This window comes from Cyanistes caeruleus, chromosome 13, assembly GCF_971803275.1.
Source record: "Cyanistes caeruleus chromosome 13, bCyaCae1.hap1.1, whole genome shotgun sequence".
In the NCBI taxonomy this organism is placed as follows: Eukaryota; Metazoa; Chordata; class Aves; order Passeriformes; family Paridae; genus Cyanistes; species Cyanistes caeruleus.
Window position 1 is genome coordinate 9601188 of NC_141713.1, and position 24043 is coordinate 9625230.

At 40.9% G+C, this 24043-nt stretch overlaps 2 protein-coding genes across 7 annotated transcripts in view; one reads left to right on the plus strand and one right to left on the minus strand.

Moving 5' to 3' along the window:
• Positions 1-2575, plus strand: part of HDGFL3 (HDGF like 3) — a 38211-nt gene extending 35636 nt beyond the window's left edge. The window contains exon 6 of the mRNA XM_086849851.1: positions 244-2575. Within this exon, the coding sequence (XP_086705977.1) occupies positions 244-249 (6 nt within the window). The 3' untranslated portion in view covers positions 250-2575. The remainder of the gene's footprint in view (positions 1-243) is intronic.
• On the minus strand, positions 1389-22606 carry TM6SF1 (transmembrane 6 superfamily member 1). 6 transcript variants are annotated; one of them, XM_086849847.1, is made up of 10 exons: positions 22432-22606; positions 20429-20532; positions 19834-19931; positions 18779-18882; positions 17871-17953; positions 16366-16487; positions 11787-11891; positions 9683-9775; positions 8617-8736; positions 1389-3061 (listed from the first exon to the last, which is right to left on the minus strand). In XM_086849847.1, the coding sequence occupies exons 1-10, from the start codon at positions 22521-22523 to the stop codon at positions 2990-2992; spliced, it is 993 nt and encodes a 330-aa protein (XP_086705973.1). In that variant the 5' UTR covers positions 22524-22606; the 3' UTR covers positions 1389-2989. The 6 variants fall into 6 exon arrangements, with proteins under 6 accessions (XP_086705973.1, XP_086705972.1, XP_023802990.1 ...); XM_086849846.1 differs by having other exon boundaries at positions 1389-3181; XM_023947222.2 differs by lacking the exon at positions 22432-22606 and adding an exon at positions 21954-22190 and having other exon boundaries at positions 1389-3181.
• Positions 22607-24043: the final 1437 nt, after the last annotated feature.

Consider the following 24043-nt stretch of genomic DNA (forward strand, 5'->3'; position numbering starts at 1 on the left):
GCTGCCTATTGAATACAGCCCTAAATGTTTACTTTTAAACTGTGCTCATTAATATTTTGTAGTGTTATGTTTAGTTGATGTAGCAAAGCAGTTTTCTCTAGGAAAAAAAAAATTGTTTGAACAGACCAGGTGTCACTTGTACCTGTGACTTTTAAGTGTGGAAATATGCCATCAGTTGTATCAAGTTTGATGAGGCATGTTATTTCTTACATTAAATGTGACTTTTTTCTCTTTCTCTTTCAGACTTAACCAACAAAATGACTGCTGAATATTAAGGGAAAATACAAGAAGGTTACATGTTTGGTTGTCTAATATTCTTGGATTTGATATGAGTCACCACATCTGTTCATTAGTACCATCAACAGCATCCCAGTTTGTATGCACATTATTCACATTCCTATCTGTTGTGTTTGCAGAAATGACATTTTTACCCTTTTTTCTAAGGGTTACTTTTTGATTTTCATATTATTTGGTTGCATGAAGTTGCCCTTTTTCCAGTGGCTGAGGTTAATGAAGATATTGCATACTTGAACATGTTTTAGATTCCTTTTCTAGACAGAAAAGGCATAACTCTAAATTATATCATTCTAAATCAACATTTTTTAAACACAACTAAATCTTAGAAATTAGTCCCCTCCATACAATGCTACAATAATCTTCCACACACAAACATAATTTTAAATTTTCCTATATCCATTCTCTCTTGGGTTTTGATCAATTTACAACATAAAAGAAAAATTCTTCTTCAGCTGAAATCACCGCCAAGTTCAATAATATAATAAAATACCTTTCCTTATTAGAAGTACCTAGCTAGTTATACTCTTAATACTTCTCCAAACCATGATGTAATGTACACTATCTGACTTAGTTCCTATATGTGGAGTTAGTGAAAGTCTTTTTGTGTTTCTTTAGATTAATACAAGGATTTTTCCAATGCCAACACAATTTGAAATCATTCATTTGGATGCTTTCCATTTTTAAGCTTACTGTGATATACAGCCCTATGGGAAACCAAAACAAAACATCAATTTTAAATAACGAAAGGCTTAAAAAAGGATGCTGTCATTCTGGCTTTTTTTTTCCTTTTGGAAATAGAACTAGACTAGTAAGTAAGCATTCCAAATCCATTACTCTGTGTACATTATTGTTGCTATTGTGATAATAGAGATTTTTATTTATTTTTATGCCAGCTTTTATTGTGAAAACATATTTAGTCTGGTTTTATCAATCCTTGTTATGCTTGTCCTTGGAACATCTTTTGCGTATTCAAGGTTTGTAGTTGATGAGTTTACTGTAAAAAACTAAAAAAAAAAAAAAAAAAAACCACAAGGAAAAAAAAAACAAAAAAACCACCAAAACAAAACAAAAAAGGAAACAAAAAAAATGTATTGTTTTTACAGAATAAATTTATTGGAATGTGTATTGGGAGTAAGGTTTGAGGTTGTAAGCAACTAAGTTAGCGTCATATTTGGCTTCATACGTGTAATAATGTGAGGTATTAATGTAAGTCAAGTATTAAAGCAAAACATTCTGTTAACATGAGTTGACCATAATAGATACAAGTGCAGGTGAGATCTTTATTTTTTCTGTACTTTGCCTTTTCTGGATAACAGGAGGTCATTAAATTCACCTTGAATGTATTCAAAGTTTCTTTAAAGACACCAGAAGTAACATCAGAGGCTCGAATACCTGTTTGTGAGCCAGCACGTCCTGTGACAGCCCGGCAGCACTGGGTTTGTTTCCCTGGGAAGAGGCACTGGGATGGAGCTATCCCAAAGCCTGAGGAGCTGCACCAGGGATGCTGGGTGCCAACAAGCATTGCCTGAGGTGAGCTGTGGTTGTTTTGAACCTGCCCCTTTGGTTGGAGGTGTAAAACCTGGGGCGTCTCCTCTGACTGCTGGTGGGACCTGCACGGTGGTGTTCAGCAGGAGAGCGTTACAGCCTGAATTTCTCAGTGCTCTGAAGGTCCCCTCGTGCAGGGTGCAACACACAGCCATGTGAACTGCTTCCTTGTTACTGATTAGGCTTAAAAATAAAATTCTTTCTATCAAAACACCAAGAAGTCAACATACCCAAATAAAGTGTTTCCAGTTAAAATGTTTCAGCTAGTTTCATCTGTGAGAAAGGCACTAGGGGTACTGCTTTTAATATAAATACACATAGAAGGCATAGAAATAGCTGTAATTGCAAACAGAAGCATAAGCTGCCCAAACCAAGGTCGCTGTGTTTGCTGCTGCTTGTTTCTGAGCCAGCAGCATTAGCCAAATTAGCTGCAGAGACACAGCCAAAACCCCTCCTCTCTGGAAATGCACGAGCCAGAGCCCACTGGCTCATGGCCCTGAGCCCTCTGTGCCCAGCCCACAAGTGCTGGTGAGCACCTGCTCGGCTTCAAGCAGGTGAGCAGTCCTTGCAGAAGTGAATCCTGAAGAGAATTAACAAAACTATATGATTTGCTTATCATATATGGAGTCTTACCATAAGAGTTGATTGCTTCTTAAAAGATTTCTTGGGATTTTTAACAAGGTTGACCCACAAGACATACTTTTTGACAAATAAAACATGTGCATGTGACAGAGTTATGTATGTTAATTTTTCATGCTTCATAATGCTGACCTTCATGTTGTGCAGTAGCTCTGTGCAGGGACTGCTAGCACTGCTATTCTTCAGCGTGCGGAGGCTAAACACTGACATCATTATTATTATTTAACTTCATGCAGTATTTCTAAAACTGTCAAAGCAGCTTACTTAAAAATAGCTGTGGAAACTGGCAATCCACTGCTGCGCAAAGTCACAATGTTGAGAAGTGGTGCTAAAGGCAGTTGTCTTTATTTTCCCTTTTTCAGTAGGATAAACAAAGCAGACCGTGCGACTACACAGTTGTGCAATTTTACACATCTTACACGCTTCGTCTGGGTTCCATTCAAGCAGTTCAGTTACATCCCAACCCAATTATATACATAGCCAAGGACAGGAGCTGGAAACAGTTCTGCTATTCTGTTTTTTCTTCTTGTTTTGGTTTCATAAAAAACTCTGGCTTGTTGACACACCTGTAAGCGAACAGCTGGGGAAGAATCCCATACATTATGTTCAATATCAGGAAAAACTCTTTTGCTTCTTCAGGGACTCTGTAGATGTAAGGAGTTCGAGCATGAAGAGAAGCACCAATATGGGAAAATTGAGCCTGTGGTGTGTATATAACACATATATTAAAAAAAGGTAAAGTTGATGTATATTTTTGGAAAGATGGCATAATCTGCATGCAAGTCTGCATCTCCAGTGACATTTTCCAAGCCAGCCCTTATTCTTATTTCAGAATTATCCATCATACTTTTGCACAGTGGTATAAAAATATAGTCTAAACTAAAATCATTAATATCTTGGTGTATGAAGCATAACTGGAACCATCAGTGGCATGGTAAGAGGTTTGTCTTATGCACATGGTGGCACTGATCATTTCATCAGGATTCCACCCCGGCTTTCTGGGTCATAACTTGTGATAGAGGGCCCATGATCCTTCACCAGAAAAGTGGCCACTGAAGGGCACATCCCTGCAGAGCCCAGACATGGGGAGGGCTCTCACCCACCTGCTTGGGAGGGTTGTTGGGAGTTAGGCATCAGTGGGAGCAGCCAGACACTCACTCTGAGTAAAGTTAGAAAGGAAAGTCTTGGAATCTATGTTAGTTCTGGTTTGGGCTTGGATTTTTTAATTCTTAACCTAGACTGCTCCAGATTCTGATCTCAGAATCAGGATTCTGAAATCCTGATGATTTCAGAAAATGTCTTCAATATTTGGGTTTTGGGCTGGAGCTGTTCTGAAGTATAGACTGAGCATACAGTGAAGGTTATAGGCACAGACAGGCTTGATGGCCTGAAGCATATTTTTAGCATAAACAAACATTTAAAGATAGAAGTGTCAGGATAGTTGGTGTCTTTTGTTTCCATCTGTTACCTGCTATTTCAAGCCACAGCTCATTCACATTAACTATTGTATGTCCAATTTTTTTATTACTATTTAGTTAGTTAGCAGTGGAGGAGATCTGAGAAGATAAAGATCAGTTTGATCATAAGGAGTGCACTGGGACACCAGGAATTTAGAACACAGAGGAGTACACTATGGCCAAATCACATCCTCTGCTCTGGCTTCAGCAGGAGTCATTTTGGCCTCACATAGAGCAAGGTTCTGGTCACAGCAAAGTAGAAAGGAAAATAAAGTGCAGGTGTTTTAATACACCACCCTAGCAAAAGGTTAGGCTGAGACCATCCATCAAAAAAGAAACGGAAATTGGTTTTCAGGTGATTCCAACCACCTCAACTGAATTGGGAGAGCTCATTGAGCAAACCTGAGCCAGGAAACAAAGTAATCAACGAAATCAAATACAAACACACTTCAGCAGAGTGCCACTTAGTATGTTTCTGTAAATAGCTATTGCACAGCAAACAGATGTTCAGGGGCACACTGTCACCAGCCTTTTTATATCATCCTGGTGATTCACTCTGTCTCTTGCAGCCCATTTGTTCTCACCTGCCTCAGGCAGGCCCTGCCTTTGGCACCTGGGTGGGCTTGCTCAAATCCCTGCTCCCTCTCCTGGTGTGGGAGCCTTCTCAGCCCAGGCAGAGCAGGCTGCAGGCAGGAGGCTTCGGCTGTCTGGTGTTCCCCCAGACACTTGAGAGCTTCTGAGTTGCATTTTAAAGCCTTATCTGGGGTGAAGAAGCTGCAAAGCTGCTACTTCTCTGTGGAGGATTGTGAGGCCTGCCTGTCTGTGAGAGTGGCCAGCTGTGCATCAGAGTAAGTTGATAGTAAATTTCTCATAATTCATAGTAAGCTTTGTCCAAAGGGACTGTAAGGGGATGCTTCTGAGAGACCCAGAACTCCCAGAGCCTCCAAGATGCCTGAGTATCCAAGCCTTACTGTGTGGTCTTGTCTCTTACAGGAGTTGTGGCACATTAGTGAGCTTTAATTGTTGTAAAACCAAAAAGCAGTAACATGATGTCCTGTCTGTAACCTAGAAAGATTTTAGTAGTTAATGATGCACCATATAATGAAGTTATTGCTTATTAGGCTTGTTTTTCACTGTAACACATGGCTTCTTTCATTACCAAGGAGGCTATTTATGCCTGTCAAGTCTTTTTGTTTTTTTCTTTTTATTTATTTGCCTCTGTGAAAATTGTGTTATGCCTTTAATCTCCTGTGTTTCTCTTCTATTACTGTTCTCTGCTGCTACTTCTTTTTTCTTTCTTTCACCTCTTTTTTTTCTTACTTGGAGCAGGGGATATGTCTTAAAAGCAGATCTCTCACTCATCAGTAGCTCAGGCCTGCTCTTCCTTCAGGTACCAGGCAGACTGGCACCAAACCCCTAATTCTGAGCTGTCAGTCCCTGCAGAGCTCCGTGCCTGTGTGCAGTAGGGTGGGCTCAGTGAGAGAAACCTTGAGTCTGTTACCTCACCGTGATTGGGGTCTCTCAGAAAATAAGCCATTCCTCGGTGCTTTGTTACTGATCCCCTCTCCAAGTGGAGAATTTTGAGGTTCCAACATACCCCTGAGCCTTGGCTGAGAAATCAACCAGATGAGATGCTGCAGGTAACCTTCTAAGGTAGCCTTACATGCCTGACATCCAGCCTTTGTTACCTGAAGCCTTGGCTGCTCTGCTCCTCGGGCGTTCCCACAGCAGCTGGAAGCTGCCTGGTGCTGGATGTGGCACTGCCCAGCTTGGCAACTGCAGTCTGTGTCTGCCTGCTTCTCATTCATCTGCTTCTCTGTATGAAGCAGTCTGGATTTGGATTTTTTACAATATTTTTTGCCTTCTTGCCTAATCATAGGCAATACTTAAAGTATTTTTTACCCTGAAGTTAAGGACAGAGAAGGACCCAGAAAAAGGTTAGGTGTCCTTCTTCACTCTGTGCCTTCTCTCTAAGGCTGACTAAAATCAGGCAAAGACTACAACTTTGGAAGGGTTTGGACCTGGTTTCATGAGCCCAAGAAAGCCATCAAATAGAGGGGGAGTAACCTAGAAAAATCCATTCCTTGGGTTTAGGGTCACTGGTAGACAAGAAGCACTGCAGAAAGCAGCCACCAAAAATGGCAGGGTTATGGAAAACACTAAGAGGGAGCAGAGGTAAACTTTCTGTATTTGAGAAAACAGAGAAATGTGCTACAGAGAGTTGGGACAGAATGATTTTGGCTAGCAAGGCTGTGACTCTTCATCCCTTCTCACGTGGCTCACTTGCATAGGGAAATACCAATTTCATTAAGTTCAGAGGCTGTCCCAACCCTTTCGTATCATCAAAGCTCCTGGTACTTCACTCATCTGAAATTCAAAGAGCTCCTCCTGAAGCTTCAGAAAGTCTAGAAATTATTGGGTCACAACTGATTTTGGAGTCTGAATGTTAGTAATGGAGTCATTCAAGCTGAGAGTTGTTTGTAATTCTGAAAATCAGTAAATGTGTGTCTGTGTGAAAGGCTAGTAGGCACTTTGGAGGTTCTTAGTTTAGATGCATCACATGGTATTTTGTGACTTGTTTTTGTAAAACGTACATCATAATGATAGAAATAAAAATAATTAAAATCTCCATGTTCCCCATCTGTAGGAGCAGTGTTCATTCCCAGGGAGCAGTGCCCACTGCTTCCACCATCAGATACTTGCCTTTATTGGACCTTTGTGTGTCAGAGGAAGCAAAATGTGTTTTGGTAACTACATATGTTTTAATTATCAATTAAACAAGTGTTTTAACTTAAGATAACAGTAAACAAACCTGCAAATGTATTTTTTGCCTCAAAATGACAAAACACCCAAGTAATCTAGAAAGAATCCTCAATTCATTCTCACATTTTACATCCCAGGTTGGTCACAGTTTACCAAGCCAAATCAATTAAATCATGTTCACTTGTAGGATGACTGAGGTTCATCCTGCAGTTCATTAAAGTAAAAATGACAAAAAACCCTCCCAAATGTCAACTACTGTTTTTTGAAGCAAGAAAAAATATGAAAAGTGCACAGCAACATAGAGTTCTCTTAATCAGTTTCTGTCAGCCCACAGCATTTGCTGGTGCCAGGATGAGCTTTAAATAGTGAAATGGGAAATTTTGGGTGTTAGTCTAATGTTCAAATGGACATCCTGAGGCCAAACCACAATGAACAACAGAGGGGTTTTAGACTTCAGCCACAAAGTGTAGCGTTCACACATCTAAAATGTACAAAGGGCTGTTTAAAAAAGTGATTATTTGTTACAGGAAACATACAGAAGGGGGAAAAAAATATAACCCCAAAACAACAAAAAAAAATCACCTCCAGACTGGGAGGCTGAGCCTTCTGGTAAATTTGCAAGGTTGTGATAGTTGGCACACTCTGACTAATGATTTACTGTTTGTTGTGTTAAAAAATCTTTGAAGGAGAGGTTCCTTTCCCAATTGTCTGGGCAATTTACGGAACGTGACAAATCTCAGAGGACAGTTCCTGACACAGCCTTGCCTACATAGCTAGCTTGTGCTTTTTTTTTAATTAGATTTTGGCCAAACACAGTTGTAGAGTATTTATTATACCTTTTGATCATCTAAACTTCCTCATTAATGTTTGCTAGATTCTGTTTTGATATTACATGATAGTTCAAGATTCTCTATAAACTTATAGGGAAGAAAAAAGTCCTATTCTCTGTTAACTGCTCCCAGATAGAAAATGTCACTCCACCCTTCTTACTGGGCAGTTAAAGTGGATTGTGGTGTGTATCCATGATTATCTTAGACCTGAGGAACCAAGTGTTGGTTTGTGTTTGTCTCATAGTGGTATTTGAATTACAGTTATTGCTGTGTCCCTATGTTGTCAATATTGTGGCAGGATTATTGTGCTTATTTTCTGCATTTCCTGGATGTTCTGAGCACACACATTTCATTTCCTATGTACAGAACAAACCAATTGTCCCTGTGTCTCATCTGTTTAATGCTCATCTGTCTGTCATAAGTAATTTACTAGTTCCTGTTGAATTGTTTTGTTTTTGTCAGCCTTCTCATAAGCATCAGCCCCATTTAGTAATTAACTGCAGTTGTTTATTTAAGAGAAACAGAATGAAATGAGTAAAAGAAATATGATCATTGTCTGCCTTTGGCAACACAAACACATCTGGGTGTTACTGTGGTTCGTGGCCCAGGAGGTTCCCTGAGTTCTCTCAACATCATCCACTGATGCCGTACATTTTGTATGACAAGGAGATACTATTTCCATTTATATATTTCAAACTACCTACTTGGCCAACACATATTATGGAAACAATGTATTGTGCTGTTGTGTCATGTTTGGGTTTTGTTGGGTTGTTTTACAACTGACTGTCACAGCTTTAAGACGGGCTTCCTTCATGATCCCGGCTAAAGAGTGTGTGGTGCTTAATAAGTTTTAAATGAGCCCAATAAAAACATTGTGTAGAAGGAGAGAAGTCTGCTAAAGCAAGAATGTGGTCATCAGAGGGTAGTACATTTGATTCTCCACCCCCTTAAATTAAGGGGTTTTTGCAGATACTAAAGGTGATCTGGATTACATCAGCACAAAACCTGCATGGGCTCCTTACTGATTCTATAGGTCTCTACTTATTATTATGTAATTTAAAAGAGAACATTTTGCAACAAAATACCTGAGCTAGTCCTCCAGCATGTATAAGGGTCAAATCAGGCATCCAGGAGCAACCAGGCACCAGCAGGCCATAGAGAGCAATCACATAGTATGGCACCGAGTAGAACATGTACGCCAGCATCTGCATTTCAAACACAAATATTAGTTACTTTGCAGTGTGAGGGAGATGCATTTAAAAATCAGTCAGCTGCTTACTGAGAAGTTGAGACTACTCAAAACTACACTTCTGGCAGCAATGATTCCCAGGCTTTTTTGTCACACCTGGATACCATTGACTGGATCCAGATACCCGAAGGTCTCTCCTAATATTGGTGGCTGTTGTCTCCTTGCCCCATCCATATCCACTTCATCCAGGACATGTATTCCTGCCCCTTACTATCTTGAGAGCATGCCTGGCTTAACTCCTTGTCCATACAACACAGGGAGATTTGTCAGGCTCCACTGCACTCTCAGCTGGGAGACACATCCACGCCCCCCCTTTCCCAGAAGGAACTCATCCAGCAGTGACACTTGGTTTTTGCTCATTTCTTTACCCCTGTGTCCTCTGACTGCTTTGGGGCCTGTCCCTGTGCAGCAGCCAGGCCTGCAAAAGAATGTCAACATCAAATACTACAGAACTGAAGCAACACAATCCCTCATCTGCACTGCTTTTTGTATGAAGTGCCCTTTTTCAAGAGTGTGCCAGTGGGGACAGAAGTGCAATGTGAGCTTAAGGAATCTAGTCTTATTACACCCCTTCTTGCTCCATAATTCCAGACTGAAAGCCTACTTTACCTTTCTAAGGAAGAGAAATGAACATAAAAAGCATGCAGATCTGTTTCATGGGCTGTATTAAAAGAACCCTGAGTAATTAGATGTGTAGCTCCATGTAACCAATCTGAACCTAAGATAAGCTTATCACAGCAAGGCATTTGTATCCTACAATGGCTAGAATTGGTACTAAAAATACCCTTTAACTTGCCATGAATGAGAATTCCCATATTGATCTTGTCATGTCTGAAACCCATGGCTTCATCTTCGCAGCAGTTTACAAATCACTCCTTACCACTGCACAGTTGGTGCTTTACCTGGAGCTTGGGATAGGCAGCGGGATCCTTTATGTAGGGCTCGTGCAGTTGGATGTACAGCCGGCAGAGCTCAGCAGGGCAGTCCAGGGCAATCTGAGAACAAGTTTTAAAACTTCCAGTGATCAATTTGTTCTGAAACAGCCAACCTGATGTGTGTTACCATCCTGAGAGGTGCATTCACAGTCTGCAGCACAGCTACCCTGGAGCTTGCAAAGGTGATTCATGTGATCACCAATTAAAAGGTGAAATGCAGCCTCCTCTCAGCCCCTGCTCAGTGGGCTCGTGAGGAAATTCTGGCAGCCTGCAAGAAGATTTTGACTGGAAGAGAATTTAGTCAGTTGGTTATGCTGTTGTGAAGGTATAATTGCTATTGATCTGCTCTGATAAATAGCCTTTGATCCCACCAAATGAACTTTCCAATGGAAAATTTCTCTAAGAGTGGAAACTTCAGGATAAGCACCCAGTTTTAGGTTAGCAAGATATGGATGTAGTCCAAGAAAAGAACTGCACTGGGACAAGGTAGCAGTGGAGAGCAGTGCATGAGACAGGTGTTACTTAAAGTAATAAATTTTGAGAGTAGAAAAGCAGAGATTATTTGATTTTACATTCTGGTAGGAAGAAAAAGCTCCAAATGAACATGGAAAGATTGCAAAAACAATTCCTTTTCATGGTAGGCCTTAAAACTACTACAGAAAAGTCTGCTCTAGATTGAGCTATCCATGTGAGCAGCTGTCCCTGGGTGTATCTGTGGCATCATTAATGCCTGAGTTACAGGGCTGAACTGTGAATTTTGCACAGCTTGATTTTAAATGATGCACATTTTATTGTGTGACTCTGAGGGGGTAATGCAAACCTTTATAGTCAATTTTCCTCTCTGTTCTTTCCAACATGGACATCCAAAAAGGAGGTCTGAGTGGACTAAAATGGATTGTGTTTTATGAACTTTTGCACAAAATTATGGTTCCTGCGCCTCACACAGAGATGTTCAGTTGGTCTCTGTATGTAGAAGCAAGGCCAGTAAGCAATTCCTGCTTGGTGAAGGAAATATATGAGGAAATTACCCCAGTTTCAAAACCAACAAAGGAAATTCCTCTGAGAAATTAAGAAAACAGTCCACAGGTTTTACAGTTTACAGGTAAACTGTAAAAGCTGATTTAACCTGTATCTGTGGTGTTCTGAAGTAACATGATCTGTAAGGTCAATAAGAAACAAAGCAGTCTGACAAATCGGAAGAAAAAAATGTTTGAGAGGCAAGTTTTAAGATAAACAGGAGGTGAGAGAGGAATGTGAGCAGCACAACTACAAAAGGACAATCTGCACTAGGTAAATAAAATGTTGCTGGGTATATATCATCACCTTCTACTTGAATTATTCTAGAAAGGATCAAATCTACAAATCAAGCAAGCAGGCAGTTATCTGAGATGCCTAAACATTTGAGCTGTGCTCACTGAATGATACACAAGCTTCATTCTGCTTAAGACAGAAAATGCATTAGAGCTGACAAGGGAATAGGTTTACCTACTACTGGATTTACTCCTGAAAGCATTTTCACTGCTGCTTCCTTCCCTCAGAAATTTTAATTCGATCTACTATGCTTAGAGAGCAACCATTTTTAAAACTTGTCTCTTGGTAAGTAGAAACAATGTGTTGTTCAGGTAACACGGATAATATTTTTTCCTTTTAGGTGGAAATGTTCTCTCTCTCATGCAGTGTAAGCTAACTTGGTTTTGTATATAATTTTAAATATGCATTATTGCTTGGAAACACATGAATACAGAATTACTTTAGTTGTTTTGTCTCCATGTTGGCCATAAATGGAACAGACTAGAAAACAGTTTTAGGTGGTGTTGATTTTCTCTTGGGATGCTATTTACTCTGGTGATTGTGCACCTTCTTTTGAAAAACATGCTGCACACAGCACAAAATGGAGAAGCAAAGCACCAATAGTTATCATGTATAATTTATCCTTTTATATCTGAGGCTTACTTGAACCCAAATGTTACAGGATTTCCCCTGACCACAATGTACATGCTTTTTCATACAGACTCAAATTTAAAAGTTCAACTGAAAATTAGCTTAAATTATTAAAATATGTTCAACTTACCATGCCCCTAAATATGCAGAACCCCGTGGCTAGGATGAGGTATGCAGCTAACATTAAATCTATTGGTCGTCTTAAGAGTCCTTTCTTCTGGACTTCCTGAACCACCTGCAACACAGAACGAGTTCAGTCAGTACATCCTGGTCCCATGTCACTCCAGACAAGTATTTCACTCCAGATCAGTCACTGCAAAGAAGGTGGAGTGATGGAACACCATGAAACATCACATCTATGCACTGATTTCAGACACAGAAAGATTTCCACCTAAAAAGGTGGCTCCAGACTTTACAGCATGTAGTGAAGAAAATTAATCTGAATAAAGTCTAGAAATGGATGGATCCAACTGAAGCCATTTCAATAATTAGTGTCATTTCAAGCCACCCAAATCAAATGAACACTAACTGTGCAATTACCTAAGGCTTTAAAGCAGAGTAACTTCTTCAAAGTTGTCTTTTTGTAATTGGAAATAATTTGTTTTCCTGAATGTCCCTCTGTAGAAAAGCCTTAGAGAAATGTAGGTTTGTCTCAAACTTATTGAAGTTAAATCTAGTATGCTTTGTAAAAGGATTGGAGGATCATCTCATTATTGAATGCTGGTTTTCAGCAGCTTGTGACACTATTAAAATTAATGAACTATCACTGGCATAAAATAAAAGCTTTTCTGTGGCTGGTTGAGTCCTCTCCTGAGTTCAGTGAGCAAATAATGTATCTTAGTGTGCAATGCAGAAACAGACAATGAAAGGTGTGTGTATTGAGCGTGTGGAAACCCTTCCTTTTCCACTTCTGCCACTGAAGGCTGTGCATTCCTGGGCTGGCACTGAGGCACCTCCAGCATCAAGCTCTGATCTCGTGGCTGCTTTCCTCAGCACAGGAATCCCCCCTGCTGCAGGGCCAGAGGGGAGGGGATCACACTCTGCACAGCCAAGGCCATTTCCATGTCTAACAGGGGCTTGGGGGAACCAAAGGCATCTCTTTGCCTACACAGTAAAACCTACAAGGCCCATGGAAATAATTTGAGCTACACTTTCTGCACTGTGTAGTCACAGACAACATTATAAACACATCAGAGTATCTTTCTGTAGCTCAGAGGGAAAACTTCCCCATGAATATTTGTTACTCATTTCCTTTTCCTTTTTATTGGCCGTTTGTTGGCATGTAGACAGCAAAAGAAAAACCTGCTTTCCTTCCTGTTATACACTTGTGGAATTGTCTCCAAAGTGCAAAACAAAAATTAGGATTCAGGGGCACAGTTACAAGCACACAGGATCAAGATATAATAAAGTTATTGAAACAGGAGAACCAATGTTGCAAGCACAATTTCTGAGTAAATACTACAAGATCTGGATTACAGATTAACAAAAACAAGGCTGTGGCAAACATATAAGCCATCCCTTTCATAGCAGTATTTTTCTGATTTTCTTTTAAAGGATCTTTTCCAGAAAATAAAACTGACACCTTTGTTTGATTTTCAAACACAAGTAACAGGTTTTGGCAGTATGGTGTCACTTCACAGTATTCAGTGTACTGGTGTGGGAGTATTTTTTAATATTACCTGCAAAGAATGTCTATATTCAAATATTTCTTCCTATAAAAGAAAAAGGTAATTTATGGATGAGTTTCAACTAGAGACTACCTAGGATAATGGAGAGTTGATACATTTTCTTTCCCTTTTGGACTATGTATGAAGCTTATAGACACATGTAATCTCCTCTTTTCAAATATTTCAATATTCCTCTTTAAATGTTAAATGGATGTGCGTATTTACTGTAGTCACAAAGCTACAATAGAACTTTGTGCTTAGAGGGTTTTGAGACAAAGCCAATGTAAGTGGAATCAACCTTTGGTGCAGTACTAATTTGTGAAATTGCCAGGGTACAGAAAATTCACACCTTTTTTCTTTATGCAGGTGTGCAAACAAAATAAAAATGCAAAGCTTAAAAATAAAAAGGAAAAAAGCTGAAGTAAGGATTTAAAAGACAGGATGCACTTTGCTGACAGGCCTCAGCTACAGAGTAGTTTTTCCTTACCTTTCTTTTACCCAGCAAAGTCCCATCACCCCATGCTAAATTGAATTACGTGTTCAGAGCACTGGCCAAGCAGAGCTGGCCTGCCACAGGTTTCCCATGTACCACAAACAACGCTGAATCTGCACAGATCTCCCAGGGGTTCTTTTGTGCAGCAAGGAAGTGGGTAGGCACACTTGGCAATTTCCCTCACTTCCAGGAAAAAGCTATTTTCCATAACTTCTGAGAGGCTTCTTACATCATCAGTTTTAAGGAACTGGAATAATCTTGTGTGCTGTCTGTAAAAGTCAGTCCCTTCAGAATTCATGTACAAATCTGGGTTTGTGTATTCTGTTAAAGAATTTTAAATTATATTAAACTTTTCTGAGCTGATATACTTGCAGATAAATCTGTTGGGCTTTATAAAGACTGCAGCACAGCTTGGCTTGATTCCAAATGAGGGCATAGCTCCATTCCACTCCCCTGCACGCTCTCCTCTACTAGAAAACAACCAAAATTTGAATACCTCTCCTCTAGCCCCACAGTGATTATATTTTTTAACAAATGGGTTTGTAATAATATTATAGCAATGTATACCTTGGCCAACAGAATACACTTTGCTTTTGTTGCTTTCATGTATGTATTTTCCTGTATACTAACAACAGCATGTTTAAAACCATTGTTATATTTTCTTCCTAAATCTTTTAATGCCAACTCTGAATAATTATAGTTAAAAAAAGTTTAATTTTACAGCTAATTCCAAATGATCTACTGATATGTTCAGGACTTACAGTGATTAGCTCACTGATTAGTAGCATTAAACACAATTATTTCCTGAAAACAATTCTTAATTTGGGACTGAAAGAGTCGCATGAAAAATTCATGAGTAGTCACATTAAGGTTTAAAGGCATGCTCAGATATGGAGCATAACTTATCTGTGAAGATTAAATGCAACTTCTGAAAAACAAACAGCTTGTGTGGGCTATGAGGTCCCAGTAAAAGGAATCAAGGGTTTTTCTACAACCTTCTGGGCAAGGAAGTTTAGGTTTCCAAAAAAGTATTCACAAAGAAGTGTAATCTTAAATTTTCAGGTCACCAGCTTTTCCTGCACTCTCTTTTTGGAATAGACTATTAAATCTAAGTTCCTCTGAAATACTGAATGAATTAAAATATCAAACCTAGGTAAGCACTTTATCTCTTGGCAAGCCCAGGAGACATGGCTATATTTCAGCAAATAATCAATCCATCACATATTTTCTATAATTTCTATTTCTGCAGTATTCTTAATACCAGGAAAACAAACTGAAACCTTCATCCATGCTCCACACAAAGGCTGTTGTCACTAATGTGTGCAGTAGAAGTTGCCATCACTACCTTTAACTACACCTGATGAGTCTAAAGAATGTGTTCCTGGCCAGAATTAGTGACTCCTTCAAATAAAGCAGCTCAAAAGGCTTTGGAATGGGACATGTGGTTTCCTATAAGCCTGTGCAGAAGGTTTAGCATTTGAAGATTCCTCTAATTTGCCTTCCATTGGGATTTGCCCTAAAAGGTGTGATTCTGCAGGTATTCTTCAGCCCTGAGGGGATATGAACATGTCTCTATGCTCCTCTTTCCTCCTGAAGAATGGGTGGGTGGCTGGCTGGTGTTTCACACCTCTCTGGGAAGGTCTGTCCTGCCTGGCCTGCTGTCACTCTGTGCCACAGGCTCTGCCACTCGCACTCTGGCTGCCTGCTGCCTCTGAGCAGCCACTAATCCTTCATCTCTGCCCATGTTTGCAGGTACAGAATGAACCTGACTGAGACTCAGGAGCTCTTGGGATGCAAAAATAATAATTCATTATATTGCTTACAACTGGTACAGAGTGCTGTGGCAATAAACTGGCTTGCTTACAGCCACTAAAAGTTAAAATATCTGTTCTGTGCTATGTACTGCAGGGATTTTTAGACTTTTTTAAAAATAAAACAGTGCATGAACTATTAATGCATTGTTTTGATGGCTCAGTTAATCTTATTACAACCCATCTAGTTATTTCAAAGGCAAAAGTCTAAGAAGTTTTAAGTAAACATTTTTACAGATTTTTTTATAAGAAATGTGTAAAGAATTTTCATATCAATTTATGTACAGTGTGTCACCTGTAAAATCTTACATTAGAGAAAGGACATACAAAAATTATTAAATTACATTAAATCTGTAAGTCATCTGCAGAAGAGTACTTTACTGCACTGTTTCTACAGGATTTTGTGGTGCTTTATGAAGCTGGTAAATGCCAGTATTTTCATCAGCTAAGAATCTGACACAGAAACTGAATAGATAGAGGGTAGAAATACAATCACACCTATGAATGGCTTCTTTACTCTAGACATGAAATTCTTTTGCTTTTTCTTTATTCCACCATAATGAAATAGTCCTGCAGTATAGATATTTTGCAGTCTTCAGAGCCAGACAACAATTGTCATAAGAGTGAACAGTGACAGCCCATTCCATGCTTGCCAAGGGACCTATAAAACCCACCAGAATCAGCCAGCACATTTCAGCTGCCCTAACAGTAGCCAGCACTGAAATACAACAGAATTACCTTGACTGGAGTGTCATGAGTCACTGAAGGTTGGTTATAAATCCTGAACCCAGCCCATATGGGGAGGCACACATATGGTATGCTTAGGAAAATAGCAGGACACACTTTTGCTCCATATTTACCTGTTAAAAAATTATTACAAGATTTATGAGAATTTGTAAGCTCTGTTGCAGAGGAATTAAAAAATATGCTATGTAACATCAAACCTGAAGCAACTATGGTAAACAAACATAAAACATTAGAAATCGCTGTTAACACACAAATCCTCTTGAAAATCACGTGCTCAATAGAAGCAGAGATGCAGGTAAAAGAGAGCCTGTGAGACAGGAAGCCATTTCAGAACTAGGGACTTTTTGAGAAGATGGGAAGCCCCATCTGTCACTCTGCATTGGGTAATCCCACAGGATGAGACAGCTTCCAAATCTCTCAATGGAACCTGCTTCAAATAGAGACCTCATTCTTTCTAAAATGGGGGGAAAAAAGTATCCATTTTTCAAGATCTGATACTGCATTTGTTTTCCCAAGTGCTGATTTCTCCCAAAGGGCTGTATTGAGGACAAAACTTTCAGAGAGCTCTCCTCAGCCTCAGGTAAACCAGAGAAATGTGCTGTGGGTCAGAAAGGAAGGTGGAAGGCATGCTCTTGAGAGGCTTTCTAAGAGGAGGGAGGAAGGGACAGTCCCACTAAACCTGCTCTTCTCTCTGTGGTGAGCGTATCTGCAGAGAAGGGAGCTGGGCTGGCCCCAGCCTGCACCATGAATATTCCTCCTCTGGCATAAAAAGCAGCACCAAAGAGACCTTCCCAAAAGCTGGCTGCAGGATTCAGACACATCAACTGTGTGTGTGTTTTTCTCAGCTGAGCATTTGTCAACTAAAGCTAAAAAGTTTAAGTTCAGCTAAAAAGGAAATCTTTTCTTCAGAAAGGTTTCACCCTTAATGGATCACCTGCCAGTAACAATGATGTAACTATTTTTATTGCAATCCTCACCTCTAACAGCACGGCTATGCACATGTTTAGAAATGCACGTGTTTATGTTAGAAATCTAGGAATGTTAAATTTAGTTTGAAAACAGAATAACTTCCAGATTTTACTTTTAAAGGTGATTTGGATGCCCTTTGTAAGCTGCTGAAAAGTCAGACTTCTAAGCAAATTGGAAATTTTATGCAAAGTAAGATTTATATTTTTTTGATACTAAGAGACATTATTGTCTCATTACTTAAACCTGGTTTAGATGAAAGCCTTATAGATATATCAAAACACAATACTTTCTTTTTTCCCCTTGAAAGCAAAGTAAATTTAAAGGTGTATTTTTTTCCCCAGTCTCCATCTTTTCTTCGTCACAGTTAGATTTTAGAGTATCTTGTGTCTCTTTACTGATATTCCTAAAATTCCTCTTTCATGTTATTACAGAAATGAACCAACACTGCACTAAAATATAAATAGCACAATGCTGAATTTAGAAAATGTTTCACAGGAAAAAGATGGTCATATAGATTACTTCCTTACCCACAATATTTCCAGGCATAAAGACAATGATGCTCATGATAATGGAACCCAGCCAGTAGAGACCAATGGTTCTATAGCTTTGTCTGTTTACAAAAGAAAACAAGACATAATTATTGAACTATTTCTAAAAATTCCCTACCCTAAATATTATACTCATTGCTGGGGTTGTATTTTAGCAAGCAGAGGCTTTTAAAATCTGTACCACAAGTCAAGAGTGGATTTTGCCTCTGAGAGAGGTCATGGAGAAATCCTGCATTGGTGTGGGACAAGGTTATCACATGGACACCACAGGCTTTGGGCATACTCAGTTATTTGCTGTTGTGTCACTCCTCTGAAGTATGACTGCATGAGTTTGCACATCACATTCCGTACAGGACAATAAAACAATTAATAATTAATTTCATACTGTTAATGCTATTATTACCAGCATGTACATTTGCCTCTGGAATTTAAGTACTTATTCTCTCAAACTCTTTATTCAACAGCAAGAAGCATAAGAATCTTTAGAAATAACCATTTTCTCTTAAACTTCCCATCACTTTCTAACAGGGATAAGAGATCATCATGGTGCTAAGCAATACATGACTCTTATCATAAATTTTTTATTTGAAACACAAGTTATTTTCACACATGCACATCATCTTTCAGCTTTCAGCTAACACAAAGCCATGTAGATGTGCTACATTGCTGCAGGGTGAAGACAGGATACATCTTCATGCATGTTCTGGGCTCAGTCAGCTGAGCGGAAGGGTAGAACCCCTGAAAGTAATGAAATTTTAACAGCGTTGCTTCAGCCTATGACACGAAACCACCCCAAAATAAAAATGTAAATAGTGCATGGGAAAGAAAGGCTTTTGCAGATGATATGAGAATGCAAGCCAAGTGAACAGTGCCCAAATGAGACTCACTCCCATGCAATAGCTGCCACCATCAGCAGGTACATCAGGTAGTGCGCGGAGCCGTCCCAGTAGCAGATGACGTGGCCGTAGGCGGTGTTCAGGTACGGCTCACCCTGCCATGGTCGTTTGGGAACAGATACAGTGCTTAGAGCAAGAGTAACAATTAATAAAGAACAGCAAGAAACAAGTTCAGAAAAGTAACTGGAGATCCTTCTAGCAGTGGTAGGCTTCAGACTGACAATAGACATTTCCAAGCAGAGACCTGACCTAGGCAGGACCAGGCACAACTGAATGAGTTCTACATTTTGCAATAAAGGGTGCAAGATGGAAGGGAAACTCCTGTGTGTGACTGTCAGCATTACTCTGCCACATTATGAAAATATGACTTTTCCATATTTTAGTGATAAAAAACTATGAAATAAAGACAGATTTAGCATAGAACAAATGCAGATATATTTAGCAACCTGGAGATCTACAGCAGTACTGAATATATGGATGTCGACATATAACCTTGTAGGATCCAACTCATTTCATGCTTAAGTTGATGGAATCTTTTCAATGACTTCAGCGACTTTCCTGTCAAGCTCTTACTGAGCTATTTTTGGTGGATGTTGATATTCAGCAGCCAACAGATTCTGCTGACTAGGTATCTGGCATCATCATTTTTTAACTCTACTTTAATTCCTTTTAGTAAAGTGATTAGGCAAAAATAAAGGAGTAATTTTGTTTTCTTGTTAATACATTTTGGTGTGGTAACTCATCCAGTCCTGAGTGTTATCTGCGGATTTCTGCAATCACGTGCAGTCCCTTCAGTTCCCACAGAAATTTAACACAGAACGGTGTTACTGAAGTTAACTGTGACAGCAATGGAGCTTGAAAGCTACGTTATTTCTCCTGGTAGATTGCAAGGCAATGAAGGTTTTATCCAGAACAATAATGAACCAGGTCCACTATAAAATTCAAGAAGATCATTTTGAAAGTATAGTGGCTATTTTTCTGTGACAAATACACAGAAAAGTTATTTATAGTGAAGATTTTATTTACATTTACAAACTATTATTTACCTCTCTCAAGTAATGAGTCATGAATCCATCAATAATTCCATCTTGTTCCAGCCCAATTATTAGATTCACTACACTGGTAAAGGCAAATACAGCATAAACTGTAATAAGAAAAAGGAAAAAAAAAATAATAAATACTTGGAATCACACAGTTTCTTTACAGTCCAATAAATTGTCAGGCTATTCAGATCTATCGAACTGGATGTGTCAGCTTTGAGGTCACAGATATTTAACACACAATATGACTTTTCCATATAGCTCAGGATTTTTTAGAGGTTGGTGAACACAGCTCTTAGGAAGCTTTTCTGAGGAATGTGAAATTCTGTAGAGCTGTAGGCACAGCCTCCACAGAAGTCCAGTGTCTGTAGAAAGGACTGTGCAACCTTTCAAATATCTTGGGCACATGAAGTTTACAGCCTTGACTGTTGTCATTACTTGCAAAGGAGAAAGGACAACCAAAAGGAGGCGGAGAGGAAAACACAACCTGCCATTTTTGCAGGTGAGCAAGGTAAAGTGCACGAGCCACAGCAGCCTAGAGCAAAGCTATGAGTGAGCCTCACTGCTGTGAGCCAGGACATTCAGCTTTCCCAGGACATACCATAAAACAGAGGGTCTTTGGGTGGCTTTCTCTTGACAAGAACACGAGCCGACAGAGCAATAAGAACCAGAACCAGCAATCCAACTGCAACGATTACCCAGGGACTGTAACAGTATGTAAAAAAAAAAAAAAAAAAAAAAGGGGGAAAAAAGGGAAGAATTTAAAAGATAAACAGAATTTTACTTCTTCAGCCAGCTCTCCTCAAACACACATACTCATAAAGTAACTTTGAATAATTTAAAATACAGATATTAAAGTTTATTGCCTAGTCTACCATAATATTCATGCTATAGTTTTGCAGAATTCATGTGCTTCTCTTTTCACATGTGATCAGCTAAAAAAAGAAAATATGAAAATAACTAGATAAACAACATATCCAGAAATCTAGATTTATCTGACTAAAATCAGTTTTTATACTAAGATAAACAGAAACTATGGGAAAATTAAAGGGCAATAAAAGATGAGGATCAAACCCACAGACATTCCAAAGCCAAAAAGGATCATTTGGGACATTTTGTCTAACCTCAGCAATAAATTATCTATTCAGGAAATTACAAATTCAGAAAGAAACTACATCAGTCCTGTGAAATAGGAGTAGCAATGTGGGGCACCTCTGATGGATCTGGGCTGAATGGTCAGTTAGGGAAGTGCTACCAGAGATTTCTCCAGCCCTACAAGGCAGGACCACTTGAGTGGGTTCAGTGATCAGTGCAGGTGGGCTCAGGGAAAAGGATCTTTTCCCTGGAGATGGAGCTATAATGTTACTGCATTTACAGTGGGAGTGGCATAAAGCACAAAAAAATCTTTGACACAAAGCAAATTTGTCTCCTTCTCCAAGAAAATGAAAGCTAGGAAAATCAATTTAAAATTGTTTCATAGATCTAAGGGTGTAAATTATCTTTAGTTCTCTTTAAGGGAAGATTCTCCTCCTCAGTCTTCACTTTTGTCCTTGTGCAAGGGAAAAAAATGAAGGGGAAAATTTGGTAAAGTCCAGAAGCATAAGCTAAAAATATCTGGTACATCATTTCATGCATAGTACCACCCTGTATCAAGAAAACAAGTTGTGTATGAACGTATTATATTATGACAATATCAACCTTAGTGAAACTTGACTTAAAATTATTGCAAAGAATTCGCAAGACCAAATATTTCAGAAAATATGCACACATACTTTCTAAGTCAGGATGAGCAGTACTAGCTTGTTGATTTATTTTATGCTTTGAATCTTCTGCTAGTCTGTTTTCCCAGTGATGAATTTCTTCATACCATTACAGCTGTTAATATAGCAGTGACTTTTCACTGCAGTCTATCAATTTGAAATAAATATTGGCAGTTAATCAAGTCAGTCACCATGTGTTATTTGACATTACTCTAGCAATGAGAAACAAAAAATTCAGTTATGGGCCAGAAGGAGGAAAATGAGGAAGGAACAGATGTAGCTAAGCCCTAAAAACAAGAAGCAAATATTTGTGCAGTAAAGTTGCAAAACACCCCGGGCTGTGGGATCACAAAATACCACACAGACCTTTAAGCGAAGCGGTTTTTGCTAGGAGGAAAGACTTTCCTTTTCTAGACCTGCGGTTTCTCCCGGGATCCTGGTTTTTGGCAGAGCGAGGGCACAGGGTCATTTCCAGCGGCGCTCGCCGTGGTGCCCGCGGGCAGCCCGCGGCTCGGGAGCTCTGCGGGGCCGGAGCTCTCCCACGGCTTTGACACAGAGCTGGATTCTGCTGCCGGCTGTCCGGGGGAGGCTGCGGGTGCCGGCGGGGAGCGGGAGCCGCCCTCGGCGGCAGCGCCGGCCCGGGAGCCCCGGGGGAGCGGCCGGGACGCGCTGCGGGCGGTGGCCCCCGGCGGAGACGGGGTCCCGGGCCGAGCGGCCGCCGCCGCCGCATCCCGGCTCGGCTCCCCTCAGAGGACGCGGGCAGGACCCGGCCGCTCCGCCGCCCGCCCCGTCCCGCTCACCCCGCGCCGCCGGTACCGACCCCGCCGGGCCCGTCCCTTCTCACCTGCCGGTGGCCGCCAGGCAGTTGAAGAGGTACGTGACGGGGATGGCGGTGAGCGAGAGCACGAACACGCCGGTGGCCGCCGAGGCGCTCATCCCCGCGGCGGGAGGCGGCGGCCGCCCTGCGCGCCCAGCCCAGCCCAGCGCCGTGCCCGAGGCGCCGCCTCGCCCCGGCCCCTGCCCCGGGCCTGCCCCGGGCCCTGCCCCGGGCCCTGCCCCGGGCCCTGCCCGCCGCCCGCCCCATCGCTGCCGCCCCCCCGCCCCGCGCCGCAAAGGTTAAATCCGCCTCGGAAACCGGAGCCGCCCGGCGCTCCTCCGGCGGCTCGGGGAGCGCCTCCGCCCGCCCCGGGCTCGCCCCGCTGCCCCTCGCCCCTCGGACAGGGGGTGCGGGTCCAGCCCCGAGGGGACGGACGCTCCTCCGGTGACCGAGAGAGCCGGCGCTGAGCAGCGCCACAGAGGCTCGCGGGTCAACCGCGGGCTGAAGGCGCGGCCAGCAACCGGGGCGGCCGCGGCCCCGCGAAGCGATCCGGTCCCATGAGAGGTGCTGGATGGAGAGAGGATCCCTTGTCCGGCTAGTGCGGAACTCCCTGAGAAACCCGTAAAAAAATTACGCATCTCTTTTGAGTCAGTATTTAGCTGGGTTATTAAGAACATGGACATTAGCGTTTTTAAAATATTGGGGGAAAAAAGACTTAACCTTTTCCATTTAAGTGCCAAAAGAATTTTAGCAAAAGCTAGGTATATATTTGACCTTATCCATCAGCCTTTTCTTTCTGGCTTCAAACTTTGCCTATACCTCAGTATCAACACTGAAGTGTCAGTGGTGGAATGAGCCTTGTGTGCAAGGCAAACAGAAATGAAAACCGCTGTTCCTAGAAGTTACTGAGTGTTTAATTCCAGGACCTTGGCAAGTGAGAATGCGTTGCCTGAAGAAACAACAAATCCACTTCTAGCGTGCCAGGCAAGCTCTTTCTGGAAGAATTTAACACCATTGTAAAAGCACCCTCTGCAATAATGGGCACAATTCAGACTCCCTCGTGTTGAAATGATACAAAGACTGCTAAGGTGGCTGAGGCTGACCTGTCTGTCAGGAAAGGCTGAAGAGCTTGGCTTAGAGTGCTCTCTGTAAATACTTGAGGAGTTAACACCAGTGAGAGGAAGAACTCTTTAATTTGAAGGACGAAGCTGTGAAGAAACTGTCACTAGTTTCCAGAAACAGCTACGAGCAGTAAAGAGTATTCTAAGTATTTTACAGTAAATTTGGTCAGTTTAAGCAATAGATTGATATAATACTTCTCACAGAAAGAAACTTGGTGACCCAGAGTGTATCTATGTCTTACCTATTCTATACAAACAAATTCTTGCATAGTTATTTCAAGTGAGAAAGATCTAGAATCTGGCCATAGGTATACAAATGGGTTAAACCATGCTCAATCAAACTATCTGGTAAAAACATGATGCAACTCCTAAAAGTAATTTAGTCCACCCAAGTGTCAAAATTGCCATTGGATGAGTCAGGGCTAAATTTACCACCTCCAAATGCCTACCTTTCAATGCACAGCCGGTTTACTTCTCAAGCTTTCAAATGTATAGGCTGCTTGTTTGTATGTGCTGCC